Source organism: Epargyreus clarus, unplaced genomic scaffold (assembly GCF_041222505.1).
Source record: "Epargyreus clarus isolate Ecla_fem2 unplaced genomic scaffold, WU_Ecla_fem_2.2 ptg000026l, whole genome shotgun sequence".
In the NCBI taxonomy this organism is placed as follows: domain Eukaryota; kingdom Metazoa; phylum Arthropoda; class Insecta; order Lepidoptera; family Hesperiidae; genus Epargyreus; species Epargyreus clarus.
In genome coordinates, this window is record NW_027332233.1 from 15,138,362 (window position 1) to 15,164,737 (window position 26,376).

The following is a 26,376-nucleotide window of genomic DNA, read 5'->3' on the forward strand; positions in this document are numbered from 1 at the left end:
CATTCTGCGACTCCCTGGGTGGACACTGGTTATCGGCCGATGCGTCGCCCACATGCCCCCATTAACCGCGCCATTCCATACTACAATGAAACTAAGATCATTAGAAGCCGTCCCACAATGTTACGCCTAGATACGGAGGCTGAGCCTTGTCAGTCGCCGCGACGACATCCATCCGACCGCGCCGCGTGCACGCGCGTCCGTGCTTTCGATTTACGATCTTTTGACAGAACATTCACGTTCTGAAATCGGTACATTACCGCCGAAATTGTACCGCTCGTCACAAACGTGAAACGCTCAATATTACAGATTAATTAGTGAGACGAATTGGTTAATTTGTGTTCGTTAACGTTTACACTGGAGCTGACAGTTGGCTGACAATAAATTGTCCCTAGTGGGGACAAAACATTAATTAGAACATGGATGTAAATACTGCTCTCGATTGGGAACGTAGCGTGCATGCTGCCCTCGTATCATAAATTAAAGTGTTGTTTTGGTTGTTTATTTTGCCGCAGAGTCGTAGGGTTATATGCTGTCGGTGGTCACTTCCCTTATTCAAAACCTAATATTAGTCTTTCAACCGTTGTATGAATTATCTTCATTCCTTCTACCAATCTAAATATGATAGATAAAGGCATAATCTTTATTATATTTATGAATAAGACTGCCTGTTCTATTTTTACACTCACATTTTTTCTCATCCGATGTTCAGCATTTAGGTACCTGTCTACTTGATTTAGTTTAGTTACTTAGTTACTCACTGTGTCGCAACTTTTGTCACTTGTCAGTGACATTAAAAAAGGCTTTGCGCAAACGCAATCTAATGTTTGTAACGAAATGTCAACAGTCTATCAAAAGCTCGTGAAATAGTGTTTGTCGCCACAAGATCGCTATTAATTGCCTATAAATAAAATGGGTTTGCGTATCAGCCAGTTTAGGAAGATCTTGACGTTGAATAAAATCGGATACGACAGGATGTAGAGTAAAGCATAACAAAGGTCATGGTAAACTGGTGGTTTTTAGGCACATGGCGTAAGAACACATTTTGTTATTTGGTTTACATTACTGTATCCTACATATATAAAGCTTCTAACTGTTATATACGAGTATACGCATCGTTTAACATTGAATCTTGCTTGTAGAGCCTTCGACCACTTCTTCATCGTCTCAATAAATAAAGGAGAAAGGGTAATCATAATAGTATTTGAGGTATATACTTAATATAGTAGGTAAATAGGAAATTGGCCGTTTCACTGTAAGTTTCGGGCATTTTCTAATACGATATACTTTGGACGCCTACTTCAGGTAACCACCACAAAGAACGAACTTTCGGATGGACTCGAGAGTTCCTTATGAATTGTACAGAGGCAACTTGTTTATTGACAACAGAGTTAGATCGAGTACAACAATATGAAGAGTTATTCCGTGCCACGTCCTTCTCAGTATGGTGTGAAATTTTGCGCAGATGTTTGCTGATTGGCAAATGAATAATTCATATAGGACAAAGAAGAATTTACATCAATACATGATATGGTTCGCCATATCGATGTGTTACTAATCATGTATTGCGTTATGTGTTTGTAAATAATAAACATGTTATATGTATAGGCGCGGGTGTACTCTGTAAACTTAACTTAAATTATTACAGTAATTCTACTTCTACTTCAAGAGTATGGTGATCTATTAATAAAATAAAATTTATGTATACGATTAATTTATGTATGTATATTGAAAAGTTACACTTACGTCTTAAAAGTACTATTGTTTATTTTATCAAAGGAAATATTAACGAATTACTGAAATATACACATTAAATGTAGAAAATAGCTTAAAAATAAACTTTGTTAAACGTTTTACTTCACACTGTCGTTTTCGGATATTAAAACATTTAAGAATACAAATACAACCTCTAAATATCGTGCTAAGAACTTGAAAAACTTTAGACATTCTTGTACCATCTAAGCCTTAGCCTATCTACACATACCAATCAAAACAGTAAGATGCAGTACATAGTTGATACCTCGTCGCGTCCATCGTAACGACACCCACAATTAATCAACATTCTTTTGTTTAGTGATAAATGGACGCCATGCGTGTAATTGATTTGAATAGACAAAAGAGATAAAGCTTCATTACAAATATGCTCCATTGAGACGGAACGTGAATCAGGCTTTACTTGCGATGCCTTCTATTATATTTACATGGAGTTTCTTGTTCCTTTTTAAGCTGAGTAATGTTTGTCTGTATGTCCTTTATAGAATCGTAAAATATGTATTTGTTCATGTGATGATCTTTAGAAAAGTTATTGTACATGAGCCCACGAAGGTTTCTGAGTTGGTACGACCAATTTTCGACATATGGCGCCACTGCAATTCCAATGAAGGTACAAATTTTCAGTTATATGTATGTCATTTCATTTTTTTTAAACCGCGAGCGAAGCCGCAGGCTCTACTAGTTTTATATAAAAAACTAAAGATAAATCAAATTCACGGTTTGCAAATTTACTTGTTACCATAATTCTTAAGGAATTTCTCAATAATTGCATGGTATGTTGGATAAAATAAATGGCGGCCTTCTGCCACGTTCCGCCTACAGTCGTCGCCTACAGCACATCGATAAGGAATATAAAATTTTAACCTCATAACACACCGTGTTATTAGAATCATTATCGATGAAAACTTTATATAGAGTGTGTTAAGAGACTAAACCTCGATAGTATAGATATTTTTAAAGCATTAACCCAATTTTGTAAATTGACATCAAACTGAATCCTATATATTGTATGACGCGGCTCTATCTCTATCATTTGTTCCGAAAAACATTAATGAATGTTTTGCCATACATCTACCATTATGTCATTTATATATCGCCGCTAGATGATTATTTTCTTGTTCCGTGATTATTTCTTACCACGAGAGCCCGAATGTAGCTTCGTTAGTGGAAGTAGTTAGAAGTTCAGATTTCTTATATAACCTCACTTTCAATAAGATAAACACTGACTGTTAATTTTTATTTAGGTAATTAAAGACTTAAAATAGTTTATGTGTAGAGCTTGACCCACTTGGCAGTTTTATTCGATAATGTCAATCGTCTGTAGCCGTACGTAGTACATAGATCCTTACTAATATTATAAATCCGAAAGTAACTCTGTCTGTCTGTCTGTCTGTCTGGTTGTCTCTTCTTCACGCCTAAACCATTGAACCGATTTTAATGAAATTTTGTACAAAGATAGTCTGAGACCCGAGAAAGGACATAGGATAGTTTTTATCCCAGAAATCCCACGGGAACTAGGATGGCGATCTAAAATCGATTAATCGGAGAATCGATCTTTTGGACCCAAAACATCGAATATTTTAATCGATATTAGTAAGGATTGAATCGTAAACTATACATTTGATCAAGTGATGTTCTTTAGCAAAGTTGAAGGTACGAATTTACAGTTTTATGTATGTTAGTATGTTATATTATTTTCTTTTAAACGCGGGCGAAGCCGCGGGCGAAAACTAGTTGTCCATATACGAGAGCTCTATGTAGAGTTCTATCTTCGTAGTTTTTTGTTAGTTTCCCATATTTGGTATTAAAATATTGCTTATGGCCTAGCATTTCAAATATAGAATAGATACTGGGTTTTACATCATTAACATCAATTTTACTTCTTATATTTAATCATACCTTTCCGATTGAGTATCGATACTCTGGAAAGCTGTCCATAATAAATGAGATAGGATACGTCGTTTATTGTAAAAAAAGTCATTTCGCCATAACCTCATCGATGGCATCAGCCAATGATATAACCATAGGCCGAAATTACTTAAAGTTACATAGTTACAGAGGTTTAAAATTTAAGATCAGTTCTCATAGCTAGGGGCGCTGATTGGAAATATATGGGCAAATACGTAAACAAATATAAGAATAGTAATTTTTGTAAAAACGTAAAAACTCATATAAGGGTACAGATTCCATGTAATATATCGCGATTAATCCGGCAAGTTCGCTATTTATCCTATAACTCGATCACCATGAAAACAAATATATATTTCAAGTATTTACTCGATAATAGCAGTGATTTAGCGATGACTTTATGTCGACAATATTTAATTTTGGTCCAAACTGCTAATAAAAAGAATATGTTCTTTGGAAAACAGGTTAATTATGTTTACCCACGTCCCCATGTGACGTTTTGTAGGGCGCGACGCCCGCCCACGTCACGCGAAACAGACTAACGAAATCACCACTTATGTAATTTTCATCATTGACTTGTTATGCCCATTGACGTATGTGTTCTTTTGAAATGGTAGTCTCTTTGATGGTAGGTAATTATTAGGAGACCTTGGTAACTATGGTTTATGCATGCATATGCCTACTTCACTGTTTATTGGTTCCCGAAGGGTACCAGCTAAGCGTGACTAAAAGAAGAACATACAGTCATCTTACTAGAAGTGACCTAAATTAATCCTTCCTAAAGAGTACACTCCTGTTTGGGGTTGATTACAGATGGGAAACAGTTACCACTTTCCACTAGATGGACTATCTTGTTATACCAAAGTAACTTCGAACATCCGGTCTTCCATTCAAGTTGCATCGGCGTCTTCAATAAGCATGCAACATCATTATACTAACTAGTAATTAGTTTTGATATTGTTATTTCGTTATTTAATAGACCATCCCTGACATTAACAGACGTTCCATCCAAATTAACTTAGTAAGATGACGCCCTATATCCGTTGACCAGGTGAGTGAGTAAAGAGGTTAATGAAGTCAGTTCGCGAACTGTTATGAAATACGGCGACGGAAGCGACCACCTGACGGGAATAGCACGTCTCGTAACACGCCAACCGTCAGCTCTGCAGTGTGACCGCGCTATCCTCACGTCGCGCGCGCTCCGATAACCCAAAGTCTCTCTCACCGAAATAACCAGTCTGGCACCAGCCGCAGTCCAACCACGACTGCCCGCGAATTTGATCCGTTCCGCCTTATATACCCCACCGTGAGGGATGGCATCCGTGCGCACGCGCTCTGCATCCCCCAAAACTGTTTCGTTCTCCCCCGTTCTTGAACGGAAGTACAGTGCTGATCGCGGGCCGTCCTATCCGCCCGAATTGGATTCGACGGATTGGAGAGCGTACTTCTCGGACTTCAGTTCATATCTTGGTGAGTAAAGAAATATTGAATTTGAACGATTTGCGAATGAGTCAGATAGCTTTTATTGTCTGGCCTTGTTCTATATCTGTAGCGTGTTAGTGGAGCGTTTGGAAGTCGGTCCCGCTCAGTAAACAAACTTTGCGCAATTGCAAATAATAAAATCTGTGTTCTGTTGACCAATGAAGATCATCTTAGAATCTAATAAACTTTGATTGTGATTTGTTACGGCAACTTAGATGGTTTTCTCTGGATATAGAAGAAGGGGTTAAGCGTAAAGGCAAAAGAATTATAAGAGTTACAAAGCTTAGTCTATCTCTGATGTTATTTAAGTTCGTTATTCGGAGAAAATACTTAAGGGATACTTCAGGATATAGTATACCTCAGTGGCAGGGTTAGGGCATTTGATCTTCCTAATCTTCCCTCCTCATCCTTGCTATACTCACTTTTCTAGAATCGGTGACTTGTACCGATCAAATTTGTTGCTGACTCTAGAACCAACTTTCCCTGACTAAAGTCAAAATAATGAATAATCAGTGTCTCAAATCCCAATGATGAGTCCCTTTTCTAATAGATCCAACTCCAAAAAATCCTAAAAGTAACAAGACCAGCAATTTAACGTATCAAGTACATTGTAATTATTCCGTCGAACTTAAAATCTCAGCTCTAGCATTCGGCAATCGAAAGTGACTAATGTATGATACACCAAGGCGAAGTGTCAAGTTGCCGATAACCTTGCGGCTTGGCGCCGGCGCACCGCAACGTTCCAGTGTCGTTACCGTGTTACTTTGTTGACCGTTTAGCGGTGATCTAGCTGTCGTTAGGGATATCGGTTATGATATAAGGGTCATACAAAAAAGATTAAATTTGCCAAAAAAATGTCAATTTCCGATAACTCTTAAATGTGCTTTACGAATTGATTGAGGACCATCTCCTGATTGGTAATTAGAGGAATTGAAGGTACAATCTAGAAGTGTTTTTTTTGTAATAATCATAGACTTAGAATATTTTCGCTACGCTAAAGACCAACAAAGCATGAGAAAGGCATATGTCAACCCATATAGACATTCTACTAGAGAGAAAGAGATGCCAAGAAAAGTCATGGCATGTCAAATTAAATAATTAATGCAATAAATATTTTATCCTGGCTATTGAGATAATGAGAAGAAGACGATCATAAGATTCTTTAGCTTGTGTAGTAGATGTAATGTCATATATGTTACTGGATTGTCTCTGATATTTGGTCTACGAAGTGTCGTCTTCCATTTTGAATAATGTATTTTGTTTTATTCTTCTAAAAACCTTGAGGCTGGATTCACAAGAATCCTTGATTACGTTACTGCGTATAAAATAACAGATTTTATAAGGTTACTCATTTATTCTAAGAAATTACGTGTAGTTAACATTTTATTGTTTTTGTGGGTGGCTGCTGTTTTTATGTTATGTTGTTGTAGGTAACGATTACAATGTTACCTTTATATTAATCAACTAGCTGACCCGACAAACTTTGTACCGCCTCAAAATCTACTAATCAAATATATTTCATATAAAATATAGCCTATGTTACTCGTGGATAATGTAGCTTTCAAATGGTGAAAGAATTTTTAAAATCGGTCCAGTAGTTTTTGAGCCTATTGATTACAACCAAAGAAACAAAGTTTTCCTCTTTATAATATTAGTGACAAGGGTGATAAATTACATTTCATGTGTAGAATCTTTTCAAAGAGATTTATTATAGGAGTCCAAAACTATGTTTTTATTACTTTAAATAGCATATTATAATTTATCAAAATTAAGGGTCTACAGACAGAGCGTTTCAGACGCGTGCCGTGGCAGACAAAAAATATTTTCCCATATACAATCCAATCCAATACACGTGTTTTGATTGATGGTATATGGCACGGGCCATGACTGTCAAACAATTGTATAGAAAAATATAGTTTTGTCTGTCACTTGCATGGGCCGTGTCTGGGATGTTCAATGCCTGATAAGAGGCCTAAATCGTAACATATACCTAGTCAATAGTAGAACATCTAAACAAACGGGAAGTCGGCTTCGTGAATTGCTTCCCATGTAAAAAGGGGGAGAAGGATTGTTTAATACGCGATCTCACTAAAGGCCTGTAACTGCGTCAGGCTACTAGACAATATCGTAAAGATGTCTCACTTATATCTCTCAAAGATAAGGAACATACAGTCAAATAGCAGATAACCTCGCGGCTCCCACAACCCTCTATCGATAGTTTATGGTCACTTACAGATACTTAATCATGTTCTTACTATCCGGTGACGCGACTCACGATTAATGGTCGTTATCATTCATTAAACTATGTAGACCGCCGGAGTTCGCGACTCTGCCGATGTTTCATCCGTACAAACCTTATTTAATAGCTTGTTTAGTTATATATTTTGAACATGGATTTTAACTGGGTCCAAGGTATTTTTAAAGTATTTCAAGGGGTAAATAGTTGCTATACAGTCGTCATGTGCCATGTTTGCTTAAATGCCTCGTTAAAGTTGGTTCAGCCGTATTGAAAATTACCCTGTAAGAGCAGATAGACATACAGGCAGCCAGCCAGAAAGCCAAAAAGATAATATAGGATATGTATAAACATATGACCTCTATGTTATTGGCTTTTCCTAACGCCACATATACATGCGTATATGTAGGCGTTAAGAAAACGCACAAAATAAAAAAAAGTGTTATGGTGTTGATACACCGTCGAACTTAATGTGTATTCTGTTTCGTCGTTATGTCTCAGTTCATGGTTGCCATTGAATGATGTGTTTGGCAAATGACCAACACTAATGTCGTAATGATCCTAAAATAATAACTGAACGCAGGGCAGTAAACTTACGAGACCTTCCGATCGAAATAGCACCAACCACGAAGCCTAGTTACTCGACAACGATACTTCGTTACACAAGAAGCCTTACTAAACATCTAATAAAGCCTGCGATAGAAACAGTTAATTAGAATGGTTGCAATCTTAGACTTTTAGAGCTTTACAACTTGTTCTAAGCGCAGCAAATCGGATGCAAAAAGTGTTCTGTGGTTTTATGACCATTGGTGGTGGTATGTGTGGTCAAACATCACTGAACTTTTTGTGAAGTTTAGATTATAAATTTATACATTATTATTACATAAATGTATTTCATCGTATGCAATAAATGTATCCCATCAAAAATCTTAAATGAACAAAAAAGCAAGTGTCGCAACGCATTTCTACAGCAATAAGTTATGAGATGTAAATTCAGCAATAGTATGCGCCTGTGAGTAATTGAACATAAACTGTTTGCGAAACTTTGTTGCTGTTAACAAATCATCAGGCACTTCCGACGCAATACACAAACTGCTACTTTTTATGAATAACTTAAAAGTTAGTTAGTTACTTGAAAGATAATATAGCAACCCTTTTGTGTCTCACTTTTAGGTCTCCTCGTCTCCTCACTGGAAGACTGTAGTTGACCACGCAGCTCCAATTCATATTAACACAGAGAAAATCTTATTTTAATGTATTTAGTAGTATTCATATTCATTCTAGAGTTGTGCGTTATACTTAAAAAATATTGTTTAAATTAAATAACATTATATTATCAACAAAGTCTTATATAAAAGATGCTTTCCAAATAACTCAAATAAAAGTACAAATAGGTACTCTACATCGCTCATGCAAACAAGATTGGCTTTATCATAAAATCGATAAATGCTTTATCGTTTTATCTTAAAACAAAAAAAAAAACTTAATGTAAAGATCATTCATATTGTTTTTTTTTTTTATTTATACATATTCGTATTTTTTTCTTTAGTTTCTATTTTTCTGAGCCTTGCAAATCAGTCGGTTTTTGGATGCTGTTTAAGTGATTCCTGTAAAAAGAGAGTCCAGCTGTCGATTTAAAACCGCCTCAGTATTTAAATAACTGATTAGAATAATAGCCATGTATTCAAAAACGCTCAACAGCATATACAGCGCTGGTATTCCTTCTCTTTCTATTATAATATTTTGGGCATGAAGACAGTACAAGACAGCACATTATAGCTAAAACGCTCATATTAGCTTACGAATGAGGCGGGTGTCTTGTTTGTATATACGGAAACAAAAAAGGACTATTGCCTATGTCTAGTGAATATTCATCTGTCCGTCCGTTTTTTGCGACATTCAAGTCGGTCGTGCTTTTCACTTTGAATTGGTAATCGCTTTTGGTTACACTCTAATCATACTAATGTCCTCTTTGTTATGCAATTGAACCAAAATTAAGCGTCTGTCGTGGTTAAAAATCATAGTAAGATGTCAATATATAAGCTTATTAAAATTAGTCCTCCTGTGAGCTCTGAAACAACTAAACTATTTTTGATAAACGCAAACATTAGGGTCTCTAGGTAGTCTTTAGCCCAAAAATATGTATGGTTCCATCGTATAAACTGAAAAACCATAATAAAGTTGACTGCCAACGGAACCACTCAGTTACGTTTTTCTATAATACGTTTCAAAGCAAATAATGAGACATAAATTAAGTATTCAAATGCACATGATGAATCACTAGTTTAGTTTGATCGGTGCTGGTGACCAGACAAAAGAAATAACATAACTTTCGAGTCGCAATTCCGTCCGGGTTTAAAGTCAACTTAACAAGTTTCTTGCCTCTATGAGGCAAACTTCCGCTCAAATTTGGCGATGTCTACCTACATAGAGGTTTACAACAGAAATAGACGTCATAGTTTAAATGCTCATTGGCCCGTTTCGAACCCGGTACATCATAAATCCCGGCAAGAGAGAGCAGGCAAGACATTCCGTGCGACGCGCGTCATCGCATGACGCCGTCTTCATTATCAGTGCGGCGTCAGCGGGTTCATTGATGAAGTCACACCTTAAAGCGCTAAGCGCTGCGCGATATTACCACAATATAAATTGCTTTGAAAATAGCGCTTAAAACCCTCAACGTACTGTTCGGAGATTCAGTAGATCGGGGTATGGAAGAGTGTGGTGGAAGCAGAATACGAATGTGCTGGTCATTATCATTCTTATTTCTTACTTTCTTCCAAGCGCTAACAAGACCAATGTCAAGTGATGTTCATTGACACCTGTCAAAGAACATGTGATTTTGATTACAGTTTAATTGCCCGATGTCCTGGTACTGTTTTACAGCAAGTAATTTGTAAAGTGCCAAAAACATAGTATAGTATATTAATTTGTAAAGTGCCAAAAAACATAGGATAGTAATTCCTTGGTAATTTAAATTGGGAGCGATATCCCGAAATAAATCGAATGTCTAATATATTCGAGTACAAAACGGTCGAGGAATTACAAATATTTATGTGAACAATGTGTTAGGCTGTGCGCGATTTTTGCGGTCGGCGCTCGATGGACGTGAATCAGTACTGCATTAGTCCATAAGAGAGTCGCTCGCGCCTCCTTTCCGACAGAGGGCAAACGAGGTATTTAAATTTAGATTCCCTTCTGCCGCCCTTTCGTGTATCTTTTTTTTTTAATTTTTACGACTTTCGCGAATCGACGTCAGTGGCCAGTTCCTTGGCAACCGTCAAAGTAGTGCAACACTGAAGTTCGTGATACAAAAGCAATTTTAATTCGACTCAAAATGTCAAGATCGTACTACACGGTGAACGACGATATTTACGGGAAAATAATTAAGAACAATTCGCATTTGAAACCGCAAACGGATTACGCAGAAGTTTACGAGGCTGTCGAAGGATTGGGTATTTTGCATTTTCTTATTGAACTATATTGTATATTTTATTACAGTCATAAAGTTACTTGTACACATGATTATGTTTATGATGGCATCACTGTGTCATGCATTGATGTTGTCCTTAAGAGGCACTTCGCAGTGTCTTCGAACAGCGTCTGTCTTTTAGACACAAGCCTATTGAGTACTATTGACCGATAACAAGACCAAAGATTATCCTACACAGTATCTTCGTGCTGTAATAATATTACTGCACAAGATAATCGTATTCTTTTCCTCGCAACTGGATTCCGAAGATCGTTGAACTCTCCCCAAAAAACTAGTTTTTGGTATAAGTGACGACAAGGACGGCAAGAAACTTTGCCAATGTCGTGTTTACGGTCCAAACTGCCGAAACAGGAATCCAAAATATAACGAAACCTCTTAACATCATCCGAATATTTCTCCACTAACAAATATTAATTCAAATCATTATGGTAGCAACGATTATGTGCGTAAATACGATTTAGGTTATTCTGTATTAAACTAACTAAAAACTAAAAACACATATTGTTTGACGATTTTCCTTTATAGATATGGTATCTACGTATGGTATGGTTAATTGTGACAACATTTGTGTTTGTCCATCGGCGCCAATTAAAAGACCCTCGATTTGCTCTACTACATGACATCATGCATTTAACGAGCCAGTCTATACTTATTTTAGCTTTTATTTTACTTGGTCTTGTAATATATTGTATTACAAGACCAAGTAAAATAAAAGCTAAAATTCAAGTCAATAAAAGTCAAGTGTTCCATGTAAAATTCAAACCACTTAATTATTAGGTCTGTTATCTTTTGATTTCGGTCTCTTCAATCAAAAAGAAAAGAAAACATCATAACAATTACGACTACGTGTGTGTGTCTATGTCTTTATCCCTATGCTGACCTCATTTAAAAATAGTTTTATTAAATTGTAGTAATAATGGTAATGATATCAGTTTTGTTATACCTCATTGATGTCTTCTTTATGCATACGATCTTGATATTTCCTGCAATTTCTATACGACCAATAAGTATTCCTAGGAAGTCTCAATTGCCAGAATTGTCCTTTAAATTAATTAAAAAGTTATGTATCGCTTACTCAAAGACATCGTATTTTCATTTCAGACGCCCTCCTCGCAGACCTCCAGAACTCGATAAACCCCGGCCGCGTCAGCAGTCCCAGCGCAAGGACCGGCTCTCCTGGTGGCAGGACCAGCTCTCCAGGCAGAACAGTTTCGCCAATCGGCAGAGGTGGCTCTCCAGGCAGGCTCAGCTCCCCCGGCGGCAGCCTCAGCTCCCCCACGTCCACCGGATACGGATCTATCAACGGATCACGGAACATCGGATCGGAGTACACAAAGCCAGCTTCTGTAAGTCAATTTACTGTGTTTTTGTACATAGTATGTGACATATGTAACATATTAGAGTCGCTATAACGGTATTTACCAAGGTGGTTAAGGAAACAATAGTTCATTTTAGAAATGTACAGTATTAACAGTAGGTACTCACAAATACAGTTGTGTATGAGTTGTGTATGATTAAAATTATTTAATTTTTTACTAAGGATTTTACCTAATACACAAAAAATAAACTTCGATTTTAGATGACTCGTTGTTCGCGTGATTTCGATGACTAAGGTCAAGGTTTATCAGTTTGTTCCAGCAATATTTGGTAAAATACCGCCTTGATTAAACCAAGCCGGTATTGACTAAAAGGAATAGAATTGCCACATCCAGTATTGTACATCCAGAACACCAAATCAGTCCCTATAATTACTTTACAAACTGCATAGCAACAGACCACTTTTTACTTCTATTTATAATTAAAACAAGTATAAATGAACGAAATGCCCTTAAATATAATACAATATGTTATGTAATATTTGATGTGTTTCTCAAACAGTTCCATTTACTGCATTTGATAGTCTACATCCACAGTTGGCGGTAAACAAGTCGATCGTGTAATGTAAATATTGACAGAGCAAGGCGATATTATTATTATGATGAATTCAGTTTCCTTGAAGTTAATTAGTCATCGACGATAATGTTAATAGTGAGTATTTGTTAATCGTCGCGACGTTTATGTTCGTATTTTTACTCACGACGGAATGGAGACGGTATATGCGTTTGGGGTAAGAGGATGTTTGTACAACCTAGCATTTATCTCCAAAACCACTGGTACGATTTTAATACGGGTTTTTTGCTTAATAGGTGGTTTTGTGTTTCGTTTTTTTGGCGCGAAAAATCCATGAAGTAGTGCCTGAATTCTTGTGAAACAATTCAGGCACTACTTGTCTTTATATCATGATATTTGCATGTGCAACCTAATAAAGATATAGAGAAACCTTAATATGAGGCCTGTTAATGAAAACTAAACGGCTGATGTACCAAATCAATCCCAGGCAGACTTCTACACATATCCATGAATAACATTTGGCCACTTAACACAAGTAAGCTGCAGGTTCGTTTGTTACCTCCACCACAATTCATCACATACAACAGTCCTATGTTATATTTTTTGCAAATGAAAGCGTTTATTTCTTTGATATAAAGTGATTTTAAAGTAATCTCTCAAACGCGAAAAAACCAAGTTAAATATTCCCGATAAAAGAGCAGTGAAACATAAGGTCAATCACGTCCGATTTTAAAATATTTACACGGATACTGATTTACCGTCCAGACGCGCCGCCCACGATCATCGCGGAAGAGCTTGTTGAAAAACGTATGTTAAAAGCAATAAGCGAAATATCTCAATGTTAAACTAAGTACACCTTGCGTAAAGTCAATATTTATTTATAATTCAACCTAACGATAAAGACGTACTATCTCTGGTGGAAAAAGTCAACGTCGCCTCTAGACAGTTACAACACCAGAGGAGTCGCCAATGCACCGCCGGCTTTGAAGGAGAGTTTTTTTTGCATCTTTTTTGAAGAGCCTCTATATCATAGCGCTGCGGGAATATCTCTACCTTCACTAAAGATCTGTTATTTAAATCCATTGCACAATTTTTTCGTTTTAGATGTCATTACTGAAAATAATGATAATCTGTTTTAACAATGAAGGAAAACTTGAAAATTAAACAAAAGTAAAGTAGTACTTTTCCAGATTGATGGCGGCTACAGTCTGTGTTGATTAGTGAAACGGTAATGGAGTGATAATGACTTATCTGGGTATACGAAATCCCGTCTACATACCATTACATTAACGTAAAAGTAATCCAATAGTCTATAATTATGTAACATAAACCATAATAGTAAACGAGACTAAAAAAGGAGTATAACATCCAGTCGCAACCATAATATAACAATAACAGTTCAATACAACAGTACATAAAAATATTATTTTTTGCCGCAAGTGTGCATTGCGCAGGTTTTGAAATTAACTTCCTCGCTAGGTATTCCGTGAGCGCTATGAAATGAGCCTTTTGAAACGAAATGTAAATAATTATAGTCTAAAAACTAAAAACCACGCTAAAATTGCACAAGGAAAATCGTTAATCCTGATTCCTGACGATCCTGACGAGGAGAATGGGATACAATTATTAAAATCGTGTATTGTCATTGGTTCTTGATAATCGTTTAAAATTTTAAATTAATCGGACCGTTCAAAGTGGGTAAAAAAACTATTTAAAAGATTCCGTTACATACATACAACCCAAGCTAATAAAAGCGTGGTAAAAAGATTTTTCGTGATATCCGGCGATGCATTCATGGCAATGTCCGGAAGCTAGCTGGCTAATCTTCATCATATGTCAGAATGCCTTTTCGCGTAAGTGTAAAAAAATCAAACAATAAATTACACACGGACATAATCCATATTTTATGTAGAACAACTTAGTTAAGTAAATAATCTTAAAGGTTAACTAGTCTTCTTATCATGTCATATAAGGTCGATTTGTAAATGAATGTATTGCACAATCTTATTCTCACAATTTAACCATATTCTAATCTCCAAGCTTAAGGAACGTTTGTATGCGCTTTGCACCAGTAGCGCAGGAGCTGTCTGATGTCATACTGATGTATATAATTAAATTATACATTATTTTACAGTTATGTCACATAGTAGTAAACATACACTTCTCAAGTAGGTAATTATTAAACCTATGATTTAAATCAAGTTAGCTTCTTAATGAATAATCTGCACTTTAAGTGTTAAATATTGTTTCTGGGAATTACACTATTTATCAATACGATTCCTTATATTACATTTTATTTTGATTCACACCTAGCTAGAAAAGATTAAATATAATTCAATTCTTCATATAACGTTACGTTCTTCGGACAACATTTATCTTTAGTGTAAAACTGTAAGAGAATTAGCTAATGCCGACTTCAAATATGTGATTTAACACATTTTAACGATATTTTTTTTATAAGATATCATTGAACCTCGTTTTATAATGCTTTTTAAATATTTACATGGATCAAATTTAGTTGAAAGATATCTTAGATCTATTTAGGACAACGCCATCTAGTTTTACTGATGAACATTTGGATGCAGAACGGTAGGATGAAACACTTTGCGGCTTGGAAACTATCCAACTAATAACGTCTGGGCAACTAGATGTCGCTAGACACCACATTTAATGTGGTGTTACTGTTTTAGTGAAGTTGGTTTTGTTCTCAAAAAAATTTTATACATTTCTCATAGTATTTTTTTTTAATTTAATTATTTAGGACTTTTTTAATTGATTTTTAATATCCTCGTGCTTTTAAGCTTGGAAGGAATCAATAGATTATATCCTATCAATTTTGTATTAAAAAGTCTGATAAATAAGCAGCTATTCATATTTTTTAGGCAAAAGGTACTTAACTCTTTGAAAATGTTTTCATTGGGACCTATTGAACTTGTCCAGTATTTTCTGAAATAGCCCCATACTTACGAAAATAACCCCATACCCCATATTTATAGAAAAACGATTGTTTGCGATTATGTACAGCATATATATAGCTCATAAGCATAAGAGTCAAGTATCAAGTCCATTATTTTAAAATCACAGATGGACCATTTTATTATAATTGGTAAACATAGTTCGTGCCAATCCCTCATTAAACTCTACAAACTAGTATGTATCTGTTAGATGTATGCATTAGATCGTATTTCATATATGATTAATACTAAAACTCATGTAAACTCCAAAGCCACTTGAACTACATACGTATACGACTGCGCTGTTTTATTTACGTGGGACCGGAGCCAACTGGGCCCAGTGTGTTTTCCCGTAACCTCCATCCAGTTAGAATCAACTACGTGTATTATTATGCTTGTCGATAGTAACTGCGGCTCTTTTAATGTCCTTTTAATGCCCTATTTCTCGATATCTTTTTCGAAGAACACAGCTGAAGGTGTTCCAAAAATTAACACTTAGCTTCCTTTGTGTCGGTTAGTCCTCAGGGGTAGCGGCGCATCTGTGGCCGACCTCAGGTAGGAATATCTAATCCTACCTGGGAGTGATTACAGATGTCCATGGGCGGCAGTAGCCTCCTACCATCAGGTGGACTGGATGCTCGTCCTACACTACTCCTATATTATATTAAAAATAAAACTATAATATCATCAATATTAACTCTGTGATCAAGAAAGACTAAAGTAAAACTAAAGCTAGACTACATTATTAGTTTCATAATTACAAATGTTTGTATTATGAGCTATGTAGATCGTTGATATGCAACACCACACATAGATTAACATTGAGTGCAACAGCTATGGATGCACCATATTCGTCATTTTCAAGACTGGAATCTAATCATCATTAAAGGAAAGATGGTATATTTAAAATCGATCGTGACCATAATCGTGATTAATTGAATGGTAATTAAAGGATGACGATCATACTTAGATACTTTTAAGTGCCTAATTTACCACAATTTGAAAAATTCTTATCCGATGACAATAATATGACTCTGATATGAAGCCACTTCGTTCAGGGTCATCTTTAACTTAATTTAAATACCTTCGTTATAAGTTGAAATATTTTTTCGCTTCAACGAAGGGGCAGGTCCCCTTTTGACCATTTTTCACATCAGAACACAGTAACTCAACACTGATTCTACAAGACAGTAAAAGTTGTGATGTTGGTACCACCGTAGCTATGTTAAAGATTTTAAAACATAATTCTGAAAAATAAATTAACTTATTCTCTTTCGTTGTCTACAGCCCACGTATCAAAACACAACAAGCGTCCACGAGAAGGTGGTTCCATCGAAGTACACAAACACATCGTCCAGCTACGGTAGCCACTCGCCGGGCTACACGAGTCATGTTGGCCAGACCACGGGCTACGGGAGGACGACGGGCGGGCGCGGAAACCTGTCTGAGCTGGACACCTTGTTGGATGACCTGAGCAACGCCCGCTACGGGAACTATGTTGAGAAGAACACGTACAGTGAAAGAAATGGTGAGTAGTGTACTGTCATAGATCAATTATGATTAGAAGTTACTACTTTTACAAGGAATAAATTAAACGGAATTACAAGGAATAAAATAATTTAAAACTGTTTTCTGTTACTAATTTACAAATTTAAATTCACGTTAAAAATCTACTACCGCTTCGAAAGGATTTTCTTACTTTTCGAAGCGGTAGCAGAATTGGTTAATTACGAGGATATTTATTAATACATTCAGCTTGCTACACATATTTCGAATAATTACACAGAAAAAAGATTATTCCTAAACATTTGGTATCCTCAATCCGTGAGGAAATAAGATCACTGAGTGAAGCTGCCGTATTTTGCATGCATTATGTATACCCTGAATAGAAATTTTGACGATTTGTGGCTCGACATCTGTCTTTCGACACAGTGCATGAAATTGTTTGTTGCCGTTGATTGTTATGAACTATATGTATTTTCTATAAATACACCATCATTATCTTTATTGTCACCAATCAATTCATGTCGAAGACAGTTTATCGATCGTCAAGCATCGTCTGGCTATCAGCCACATACTTAGTTTGACCTTCGATTTTCAAACCGGAAAATATAGTATCGATTTATTATTTGCCAACCATGTTGACGTACGGACATTTGTCTATTGTTGGTTTGATGTGGCTAGCGAATGCAGCTGACGACTATAAACTGCGATTGCCAATGTGATTGTTTATATGAAGTTCCTAGTTGCCTCAATTATGCCTTAGAAGTCAGGCCTCGTGCAATAAGAAAAAACCTGTACAACGAGATATTCCTCATAAAATACAACCATTTTTATAGGGTTCCAGTCCAACGTCCCCAAGGGCGTATCATATATTCTTTCCCCAAGGAAGAAGACCAGACCTTTCTTCATAAAGCCTGGAAATATAAGCCCATTTTTTATGACTTGATTTAGAACAAGACTAAATAGACAAATAAATAAATGCCATAGACAAGCATCACTTAGAAGTAGAGTCAATAAGCAACTCTTGGATTTTAGTTCTATATTGCTCATTCGATTAGATGCATGAATTGTTTGACCATCATACATCCCAGTAGAAGTAGATCGTAGATGCACCACTTAAATACGTGTATCGGCGATATCTCAATGACTAGATTAATTAATATCATTACACAAATTACATTACGTCTGCTCCATTTCTAACTGCAGACGGTTTGAGCGGTTATTTGGGTCGCGTCAATACTGAATTAGGTTCACTGAGCATGTTACATTTCATTCATTCGCCAGTTCGCCACGGTTCTCTTACTAATGCTAGTGATGATTTTGTGGGAATAAAATTCAGCTGCACTCCCGAGAGTTACTTGCTGATCTGTTTACGGAACTCTGTAACTAAACCTGAGTCTTCTAAGTGATATTTCTATATTGTTGAATATGTTTGACGTTAAATAATGTTCATGAAAAAAATAGCCTTGAATACAAATTTTAAGACCACATAACATATTTTATTAAGTGTAATAGGATGGAGTTTACAATTCCACAAAATAACTATCTCTAACACTCGCCCAGTTTTGTAGTTTTATGGCAGGAAAACTAAGTCTTTGATGTATAAATAAAATCGAATACATATTTTACGATTTTGTTAGTTGCACATTGATATGGTCGATGTAATAACAGGATTATTATAATATATGCTGTGTGTGTTTTTTTACCTTTTAACAGTATCAGTTCATGGAAATAAGTATTTGATGTTATCTTATCTATGAGCCTGTTGATAAACCTATATATTGCTTTCTATTTCATAAATTCACTAATTTCACAATAGTGCTCAAACTGCAATACTTTATGGAGTTCATCTCGAATTTGCTTTTTATGATCGAATCGATACATATCTTTAAATACTATTTAATCTATAGTCGTCACGATTTAATAGGGCCATTTTGACACATGCCATCCTAATGTCATTAAAGTTTTGATCTAACTTTCCGTGAACGTACAACACGTAATTGGACAGTCATATACTTCTAAATATACAATAACGCAATAATTTGCAAACAAGACTAATTAATAAAATTTATAAATTATCATAGGGCGTCGTTGCAATGTTATATCAGTCGGGTAATTTGGGTTTACGCCTTTGCGCCTTTACGCATATGCAGCTACAGCTTGGGGCTTCAAACCATTCGGAAGAAACCATATTCGATTAACTTTTAAATAATCGAAACTTAGAATTACCAATCATTAATTATATGTTTCTTTTTCATCATAACAACAATATAATAATCGAGACTTTGTTCCTTAGTGAATGATAAAATAAAAAAAATACATACGATAGCAGGAGCGATGCTTTATTTAATCTTCTAAAAATGATTAAATCTTTAAGTTACGAAATAATTTATTTTCTTTTCTCCTTTTTATTAAATCTTTAGATGATTTAGAAATATATTAAATAAATATTCTGTTAACAAAATATTAAGTATTCTATACAATGCGATATGGAGTTGTTATCGATTTGTCGTAAAAATCGGTTTCTTTGGTTATCGATTTGTATATCACATGCTTATTGCTTAGTGCCGTAGCGATGGCATGTGTCAAAATGGACCTCTTAAATTGTGACGACTATACGTTTGATGATTTCATAGATAATTACATTTATTTTTGATATTAAGGTTAAAATATTGTTAAGTCTACTTACATAGTAAACGTTAAACTCTAGTATCAAATTATTAAGGGTTATAACGTAAACTTAAAACCACAAGGACTATTTTAAGCCTTTCGCAATGCAAATACATTAGTGGGTTGCTAAACTCGAACTGTTTGTTTGTGCAAACATTCACGCTGAATTTATGCAGTTTTCGCTTTCATTCCTCGATATTTATTTGTTTTACACACGATGAAATTTAATCTTTAAATTTAAATTATATAATAGTATCGGATGTATTTAAAAGCAATATACTTATTAATCCATGGCGTGTATTCATAAAAACCAAAGACACTTTAAATAAAAACTTAAAATAAAACGCTTTTCTCTTTTACGTGGTTTATATTTCCGAAAGCGATAATCTTATTTTCTAAAAAAATAATAATTAACTGTGAGTCGAATAACACGAATTATAAATTTCAACTGTATGATCCATTTATTGTAGATTAGCCATGAAATATTTAATTATGAGCTTCGATCCGTTCACTAGTTGAAGTCGAATGTCTAAATTTTAATGTCACCACGATGCCAGAAGCCGTTAGAGAGCCCATATCGCATGATTTGTGGACCAAAATACGAAGCGCTTGATATAGGTCCAGGGATTTTAAATGGTTTTTCTAACGTTGCTGACGTGTTTATTGGCGAATTAGATATATTTAAATTAAGTGAAGAATATTTTTGTGCGCCAACTAAGTCAATTTTAACGGGTTCAACTATTAATTGTTTGGGAGAAATACTTCCTTTATGCTGCCGAACGTTTTGTATTACGTTAATTATTTTTTTAAATAATTTAAGAATCACAATGTTTTTTGAATCGATGTAATAAGAAAATAATGTTTTGTCACAAAAGTAATTTAAAGAACATGAATGAAACGTTAAGGCATTAAGTGACCACTGACCAGAGATTAAAATAAATATGAAGAAATAAACAAAAGAATCTTTCTTTTGTTTATTTCTTCATAGTATTGGCAGGGAAAATTGCAAAGTAATATTGGCAGGGAAATTAAATTAGATTTAAGAGTTTACAAAAACAAACCCGATAGAGATAAATAGTCGCATGCATCAGTCACTGTACAATGTAAAGTGGGGTATAAAACACTTCAAAGCAAAGACTAATACGAGAATTAAACAATCCGAAGCGGATCCCATTCGAACGGTGATCACGGTGATCTATTTCTGGTAGTCTGGAAGGGAAGCAATGGCCTTGCCAAAGACAACATTCGCTATAGGTGTTGCCCAACCGACACATTAACAGGACACATAAGATTTTTAATATTTCATCGAGATATTTTCACAGCGAATTGCGTCATCATATCAGGAAGATGACAAGGTCTAAAACTAATCCAAGTGCCACATCGTGCTAATGGTTTTATGGAAATACTTGTAATATGTGGAAGACTAGAGTAATGAAGGCACCGTACTTACGTCAATTTATTACAATTGTCTTCAATTGAATCTGCTTCTTTTTAGGTTATCGTTATGTCTCTATATTTAATTATACTATCTGCTTAGAAAAGCTACGGCACATTCCTTTTAGATAATGTGTATGTTTTTTTGTTTAAAATAATTGAGTAATTATAGAGTTATAAAGAGTTGCATCGATCGTATAGATCAAAGACCTAATATTGTTGATGATTCTGAAAAACATGCATGTGATGTCTGTCGTTGACTTTCTGCACATTAAAGATAAAATATATAAAAATAACAAACGTGTATAGAAAAAACTCATATACAGTTCAAATGATGCACACAACCTTCGCTTTGTACAATCTGTCATCGCGATGTCCAAAAAGCACGGAAGCACGTGTTTACGGCGCGGCCCCTACTTGCTCTTGGCATTGGTGCCATGTCCTTCCCTACCCACCTGTCCGCTAATATCTTCTCGTATTATACTCTACATATAAAAAAAACCAACAAATACTGACATCACATTTTTTATTCAATTAAAGTGTCAAACGAGCAAACAGTCCGCTTGATGGGTTTATCTAGTTGTACTTGTATATTGTTTTGGTCATATCTTTGGCCCTTTATATGTTTTGTTTATGGCCGATCTCAAGGCCCAATGATGCTACCCCGGAAGACTTGCTACGTTATTGCTATGTTTGGCAAAAACGAGAACGGCCAGACTTACACCACATTCATATGAGTCGCTCTAACTTCATCTTTAAATTCTTAGGAGTAGAAATATTGAGAAACTTACTTTTGAATAAAATTATCATACTGTAAATTATTATAGATACCGTTGTTGAATTCGATTGTCTGTATTTTAGGTTTTTTTAGATTTCTTTGATTGTTTGTAATTGGCACTAAGAGTTACTTACACAAAGGCGTTTCTCAAATCTTTGTAGGATATTTATCATTACTGTCATTAGCGCATTTGCGCAGTTGCATTTCGCTTTTATGTTCAAATTTGTTAAACGTCGACGACGGCATCTCAAAATTTGTAAATACATTTGTTACCGATGAAAGCTGAAACATGATCATGTATTTCAAACGTTGAAAGTAAATTACAGCCAAATAATATATTTCCAGCAATGTGTCTTGTATGTTAGTCGCAAATTTAGAAATAATACTAATCTATTTAATATCAGCAAGGTATAATATCGTACGGCCGCCACTCACGCTAAATTAATTTTATGGCAGTAATTCATGACATTTTTTTATAAAACGATACATCGTACTTATGTTGCGCCATCCCGGTTCATCCTTTTCCAAATTTGATCACACTAACAGAACTACAATAAAAATTAATACCTATCGAAACTTTTAATATCGTGTTTCAAAAATTTAAAAAGGTGCGTCAGCAGTGTCACCGCAATCGAACCACGTAGTGTGTCCATCACCACCATCACCTATTACTTCAATTTTATTGGCAGTCAGCCAATAGTATTCTTTTTTAAATCTTGCTGCTGGAAATGGGTTTAGTACTACACCTGGATTAGATATGGAGCATCCTTTATCCTTCTTCTCCATTTATTTTTTGTGCTCGTGTTTCTACGGTGTATGTTATGTTTGTTATAGATGGTTATTCACGCACCAACGGTGCCACGAGCCCAGCCTCCACCAGACCCACCGTGGACTCCCTGCTCGACCAACTCAGCACCGACGTACCTAATGGGTGAGTTGTTATGATAATTTTAATCCAGGTTTATTTATTTTACTCTTATGGGTTGATGTTATTATCATCATCATATCTCCTTTCACTTCAGTTATGACGTTCAGTATGAACGTTAAAGTGCAGTATTACATATGAGTTGAACATAAAATGAACCATAATATAGGTTTAGTTGATTATCATTACTTCGATACTTATATTGGCAATTTTATATTATCAAGAGAATTATAATACAGACATGAACTGTTTCTTTTTTCTTTAGTCTTCAGGAAATGATGACTATGTCTTGTCTACGTCAGTGACCAATACTTTCCTTATCCTATATCTTGATATATCAATTTAACTGGCCGCTATTCAGTAATTTTGTAACCTTTCACAAATAATGGGCCACTAGTCAATAAAGATATTTTGGCGCGTGTGCGCTCAGCGACTGCGTGCGGGTCGTGTGAAACGGACGCGTATTTTCGCACCGCGCCCGGAATAGGCGGCTACGTCACGCTTACATCGGTTTTGTTGTAATAATCGCCTACTGACACTATTACCACGTGCCGCGACGCTATGAGACGGTCCTGAACTTGAATTCTATGTTTTTACAGCGCAATGTCTTACGTACAGCCTAATTTGCTACTAAAACTGTCTTATAAAGCGGTCGTTTAAATATAAAGGAAGCTCAATGTCGCGTCGTTTTTGTCCATTTGTAGATAGAATAGCAATTTGGACATTGAGACGACAAGTTTCAGAATCTAAAGAAATGACAGAGAGAGATTCAGGAAAGAAAAATATAAATAAATTAAAAAACAAGATACATCAAACTGACAAACATAAAGATGACTGCAGAATTAGAGTTATACGAATTAAAGTTTATGAGAAACAATGACTTCTTGGTGGTATGAGAGAAAATGGCGGTATGTTGCCTGGTGCCAAGTTGTAGATCACTAAGGTCGCGCGTGTTGATGATCAGTTTATGGCCAACATGATGTATGACAAAAAAAGCATGTTCAGGAACTGTCTGATGCCAACAGCTTAAAAGAAAGCATGGCCTTAAATCACAAAATTGTAGCGAATTTTAATAACAAAACAACAAACTAACTAAGGAGATTTGTCTGTTTAGTTTATTATTAAAAATGCCTGTTATGCACAGATTTTCTATGGCAACAAGAATAGAGTTTGTACAAGTCAAGAGATAGTCGGAATTGTTTAGCACATACCGGCGTCATGTCTTTCTATTATTATGAAAGGATGCCAAGCCGTAAATCTCGAGAGCTTAGCGAATCGATGATTGAACTTAGCAATGATTAATGACTTCCGTTACAATCTAAATTCGACACTAAGTAATAAAACAAATACCTATGTCGGTCCACATAAATTTATAGTTTCACTGCAAACAACTGAAAACACAACAGACTAGAAAATAATATTAAATTTAGTAGAGTATAATTTTAAAAATCTTTGTTCAACAGGATGTTAGCAATATTAGTGTTAACATTACATATTTAGTACTCATTGCTCTGTGGTAATGTCTCGGAACAAAATAAAATAATTAATAGGATAATGTAAGATTGAAATTCGAAAAAGTAATCCAACTAAAATAAACTTTAAACATTGTATTTGGTCTCTTAAAACCAAATTAACGCCAAATAATTGTAATTCACAGAATCTGAATAATGTCCAAGTTCCGACAAAATATTAAACGAAAAGACAGCAACATTGTCGTAAATATCATACCATCGTAAATGTGTATCTTAAATCTTCCAAGTATCAGTCAAAAACAATTAACTACTGAGCGTTATACTATATGAGAAAACAGGTTTAATAACTTTAATGTATTTACAATTTTGTCCGTACAATTTAAATTCTCCAAAAGTTAAGTAATTTCATAATAAGTGATTACTCTGTAAAACATCATTAGCGAAATCAAAATGGATTGGAAATTCGTTGCCAAAATACAAATGTCAGATTGAGAGAGAGAGAGACTCACGTACAGAGTTTAAAAGCATACAATGTGATGTAGTATAAATTAATTTCAAAAATCATTTTAATCAAAACAATTATGCTAACATTTTTTTTTTCGTATTTGTGGACCTTTCTTGAGCACCTTTATAAACACATCAACACATGCTTCTCCGGCAAAGTTTCGTGTTTCGTTTCTATGCCTACGAAAAATATTAGTATTCAGGGTTATAGAACAGACAATAGGTACATACGTACGTACTATTCACACATACTTTACTAAATATAAATCTCATTTATTTTTAAGCATACACGCGCCTTTGTAACATTTTGAATAACTAGTATTGTATAATTGTTCTTGGCAAGACAGATCCAGTAGTTTTCTCTGTGTAATTATTGTGTATCTTCGTATTTATGGCCTAGGTTGGAAGTGGATAACTAAATGTTACATCCACCTGTCTTTCTTGGACAAGATACGCCATTATTATTCTTGGTATTCTTAGTAGACTTTTGCGCATCGCTAATTTCAGCGCTGTTATCATACAGGATCAGTCTGTGTTTTCTTATTGCCTTTTGTTGTAATGTTTAATATTGACACTATCGTAATGTTACCTTTCTTTGATCTATCCCTTTTTCACTTAACGTCATACAAGTTTAAATCATTATTAAACATCTTCTTTGTTAATCATTATTAAACATAATCTTAGTATCTCTGACATAGATTGCTAAACCAGTTCCGGTTTGGTTTATGCCACATAAGCTATACTTGTGATACAAATTAGATTTTTTTTCTGTATAGTGTTTTATTATTTCGCACCCAAAGAGCCGCCTCGCATCAAAAGTTTTACTTAGAATCGCTGTAAAATAACGAACTATCGTCGCACATTAGTATCATGAATTAATGAATATAATGTAGAAACCTGACGTGTACTAATTATGAAAACTAATTGCATAGAGTCCGTTCATTCGTCACGTACGTAATTCGTATGTGTGCATATGCAGCGCTCTCGGCCGTGCCAAATTGACGTATTAGATAGCTAATTTAGTCTGTATTGTTGTTAAAAAAACCATCGCCAGGTTAATGTCGTCGTTAAGAGTCTATATGTAACCGCTGTTAATGTGAGGTGATACAATTTAAGATTAAAATAAATTCGTTGCAACTTGTGAGTAGGTGTACTTTAAGTATCTTGATTCTTGTACATTATTTTATTAATGTCTGAAGTAGGTAATGTCAATGTACGAATGTCGAATACATGAAAAGAGTCATGCTTAATGGAGGGAGAAAGCATCTTTTAAAACGTCTTACCTTCCCAAGTATTCTTGTCAAAATAAGTCTTTTAAAAACATTATTAAATTCGATACATATGAAAGATTAAAGAT

The 26,376-nt window shown here is 35.1% G+C and overlaps 1 protein-coding gene across 6 annotated transcripts in view; it reads left to right on the plus strand.

Annotated features, from left to right (window-relative positions):
• The window catches only part of Pax (paxillin), a 63,569-nt gene that overhangs the window by 29,663 nt on the left and 7,530 nt on the right, over positions 1-26,376 (plus strand). For 3 of the 6 annotated variants that reach the window (XM_073087997.1, XM_073087996.1, XM_073087998.1), the window contains exons 2-4: positions 11,991-12,235; positions 17,021-17,261; positions 22,953-23,049. In XM_073087997.1, coding sequence (XP_072944098.1) covers positions 11,991-12,235; positions 17,021-17,261; positions 22,953-23,049 — 583 coding nt within the window. Of the gene's footprint in view, positions 1-4,923; positions 5,149-10,517; positions 10,852-11,990; positions 12,236-17,020; positions 17,262-22,952; positions 23,050-26,376 lie in introns of those variants that run through there. The other 3 variants (XM_073087994.1, XM_073087999.1, XM_073087995.1) reach the window with 3 other exon arrangements.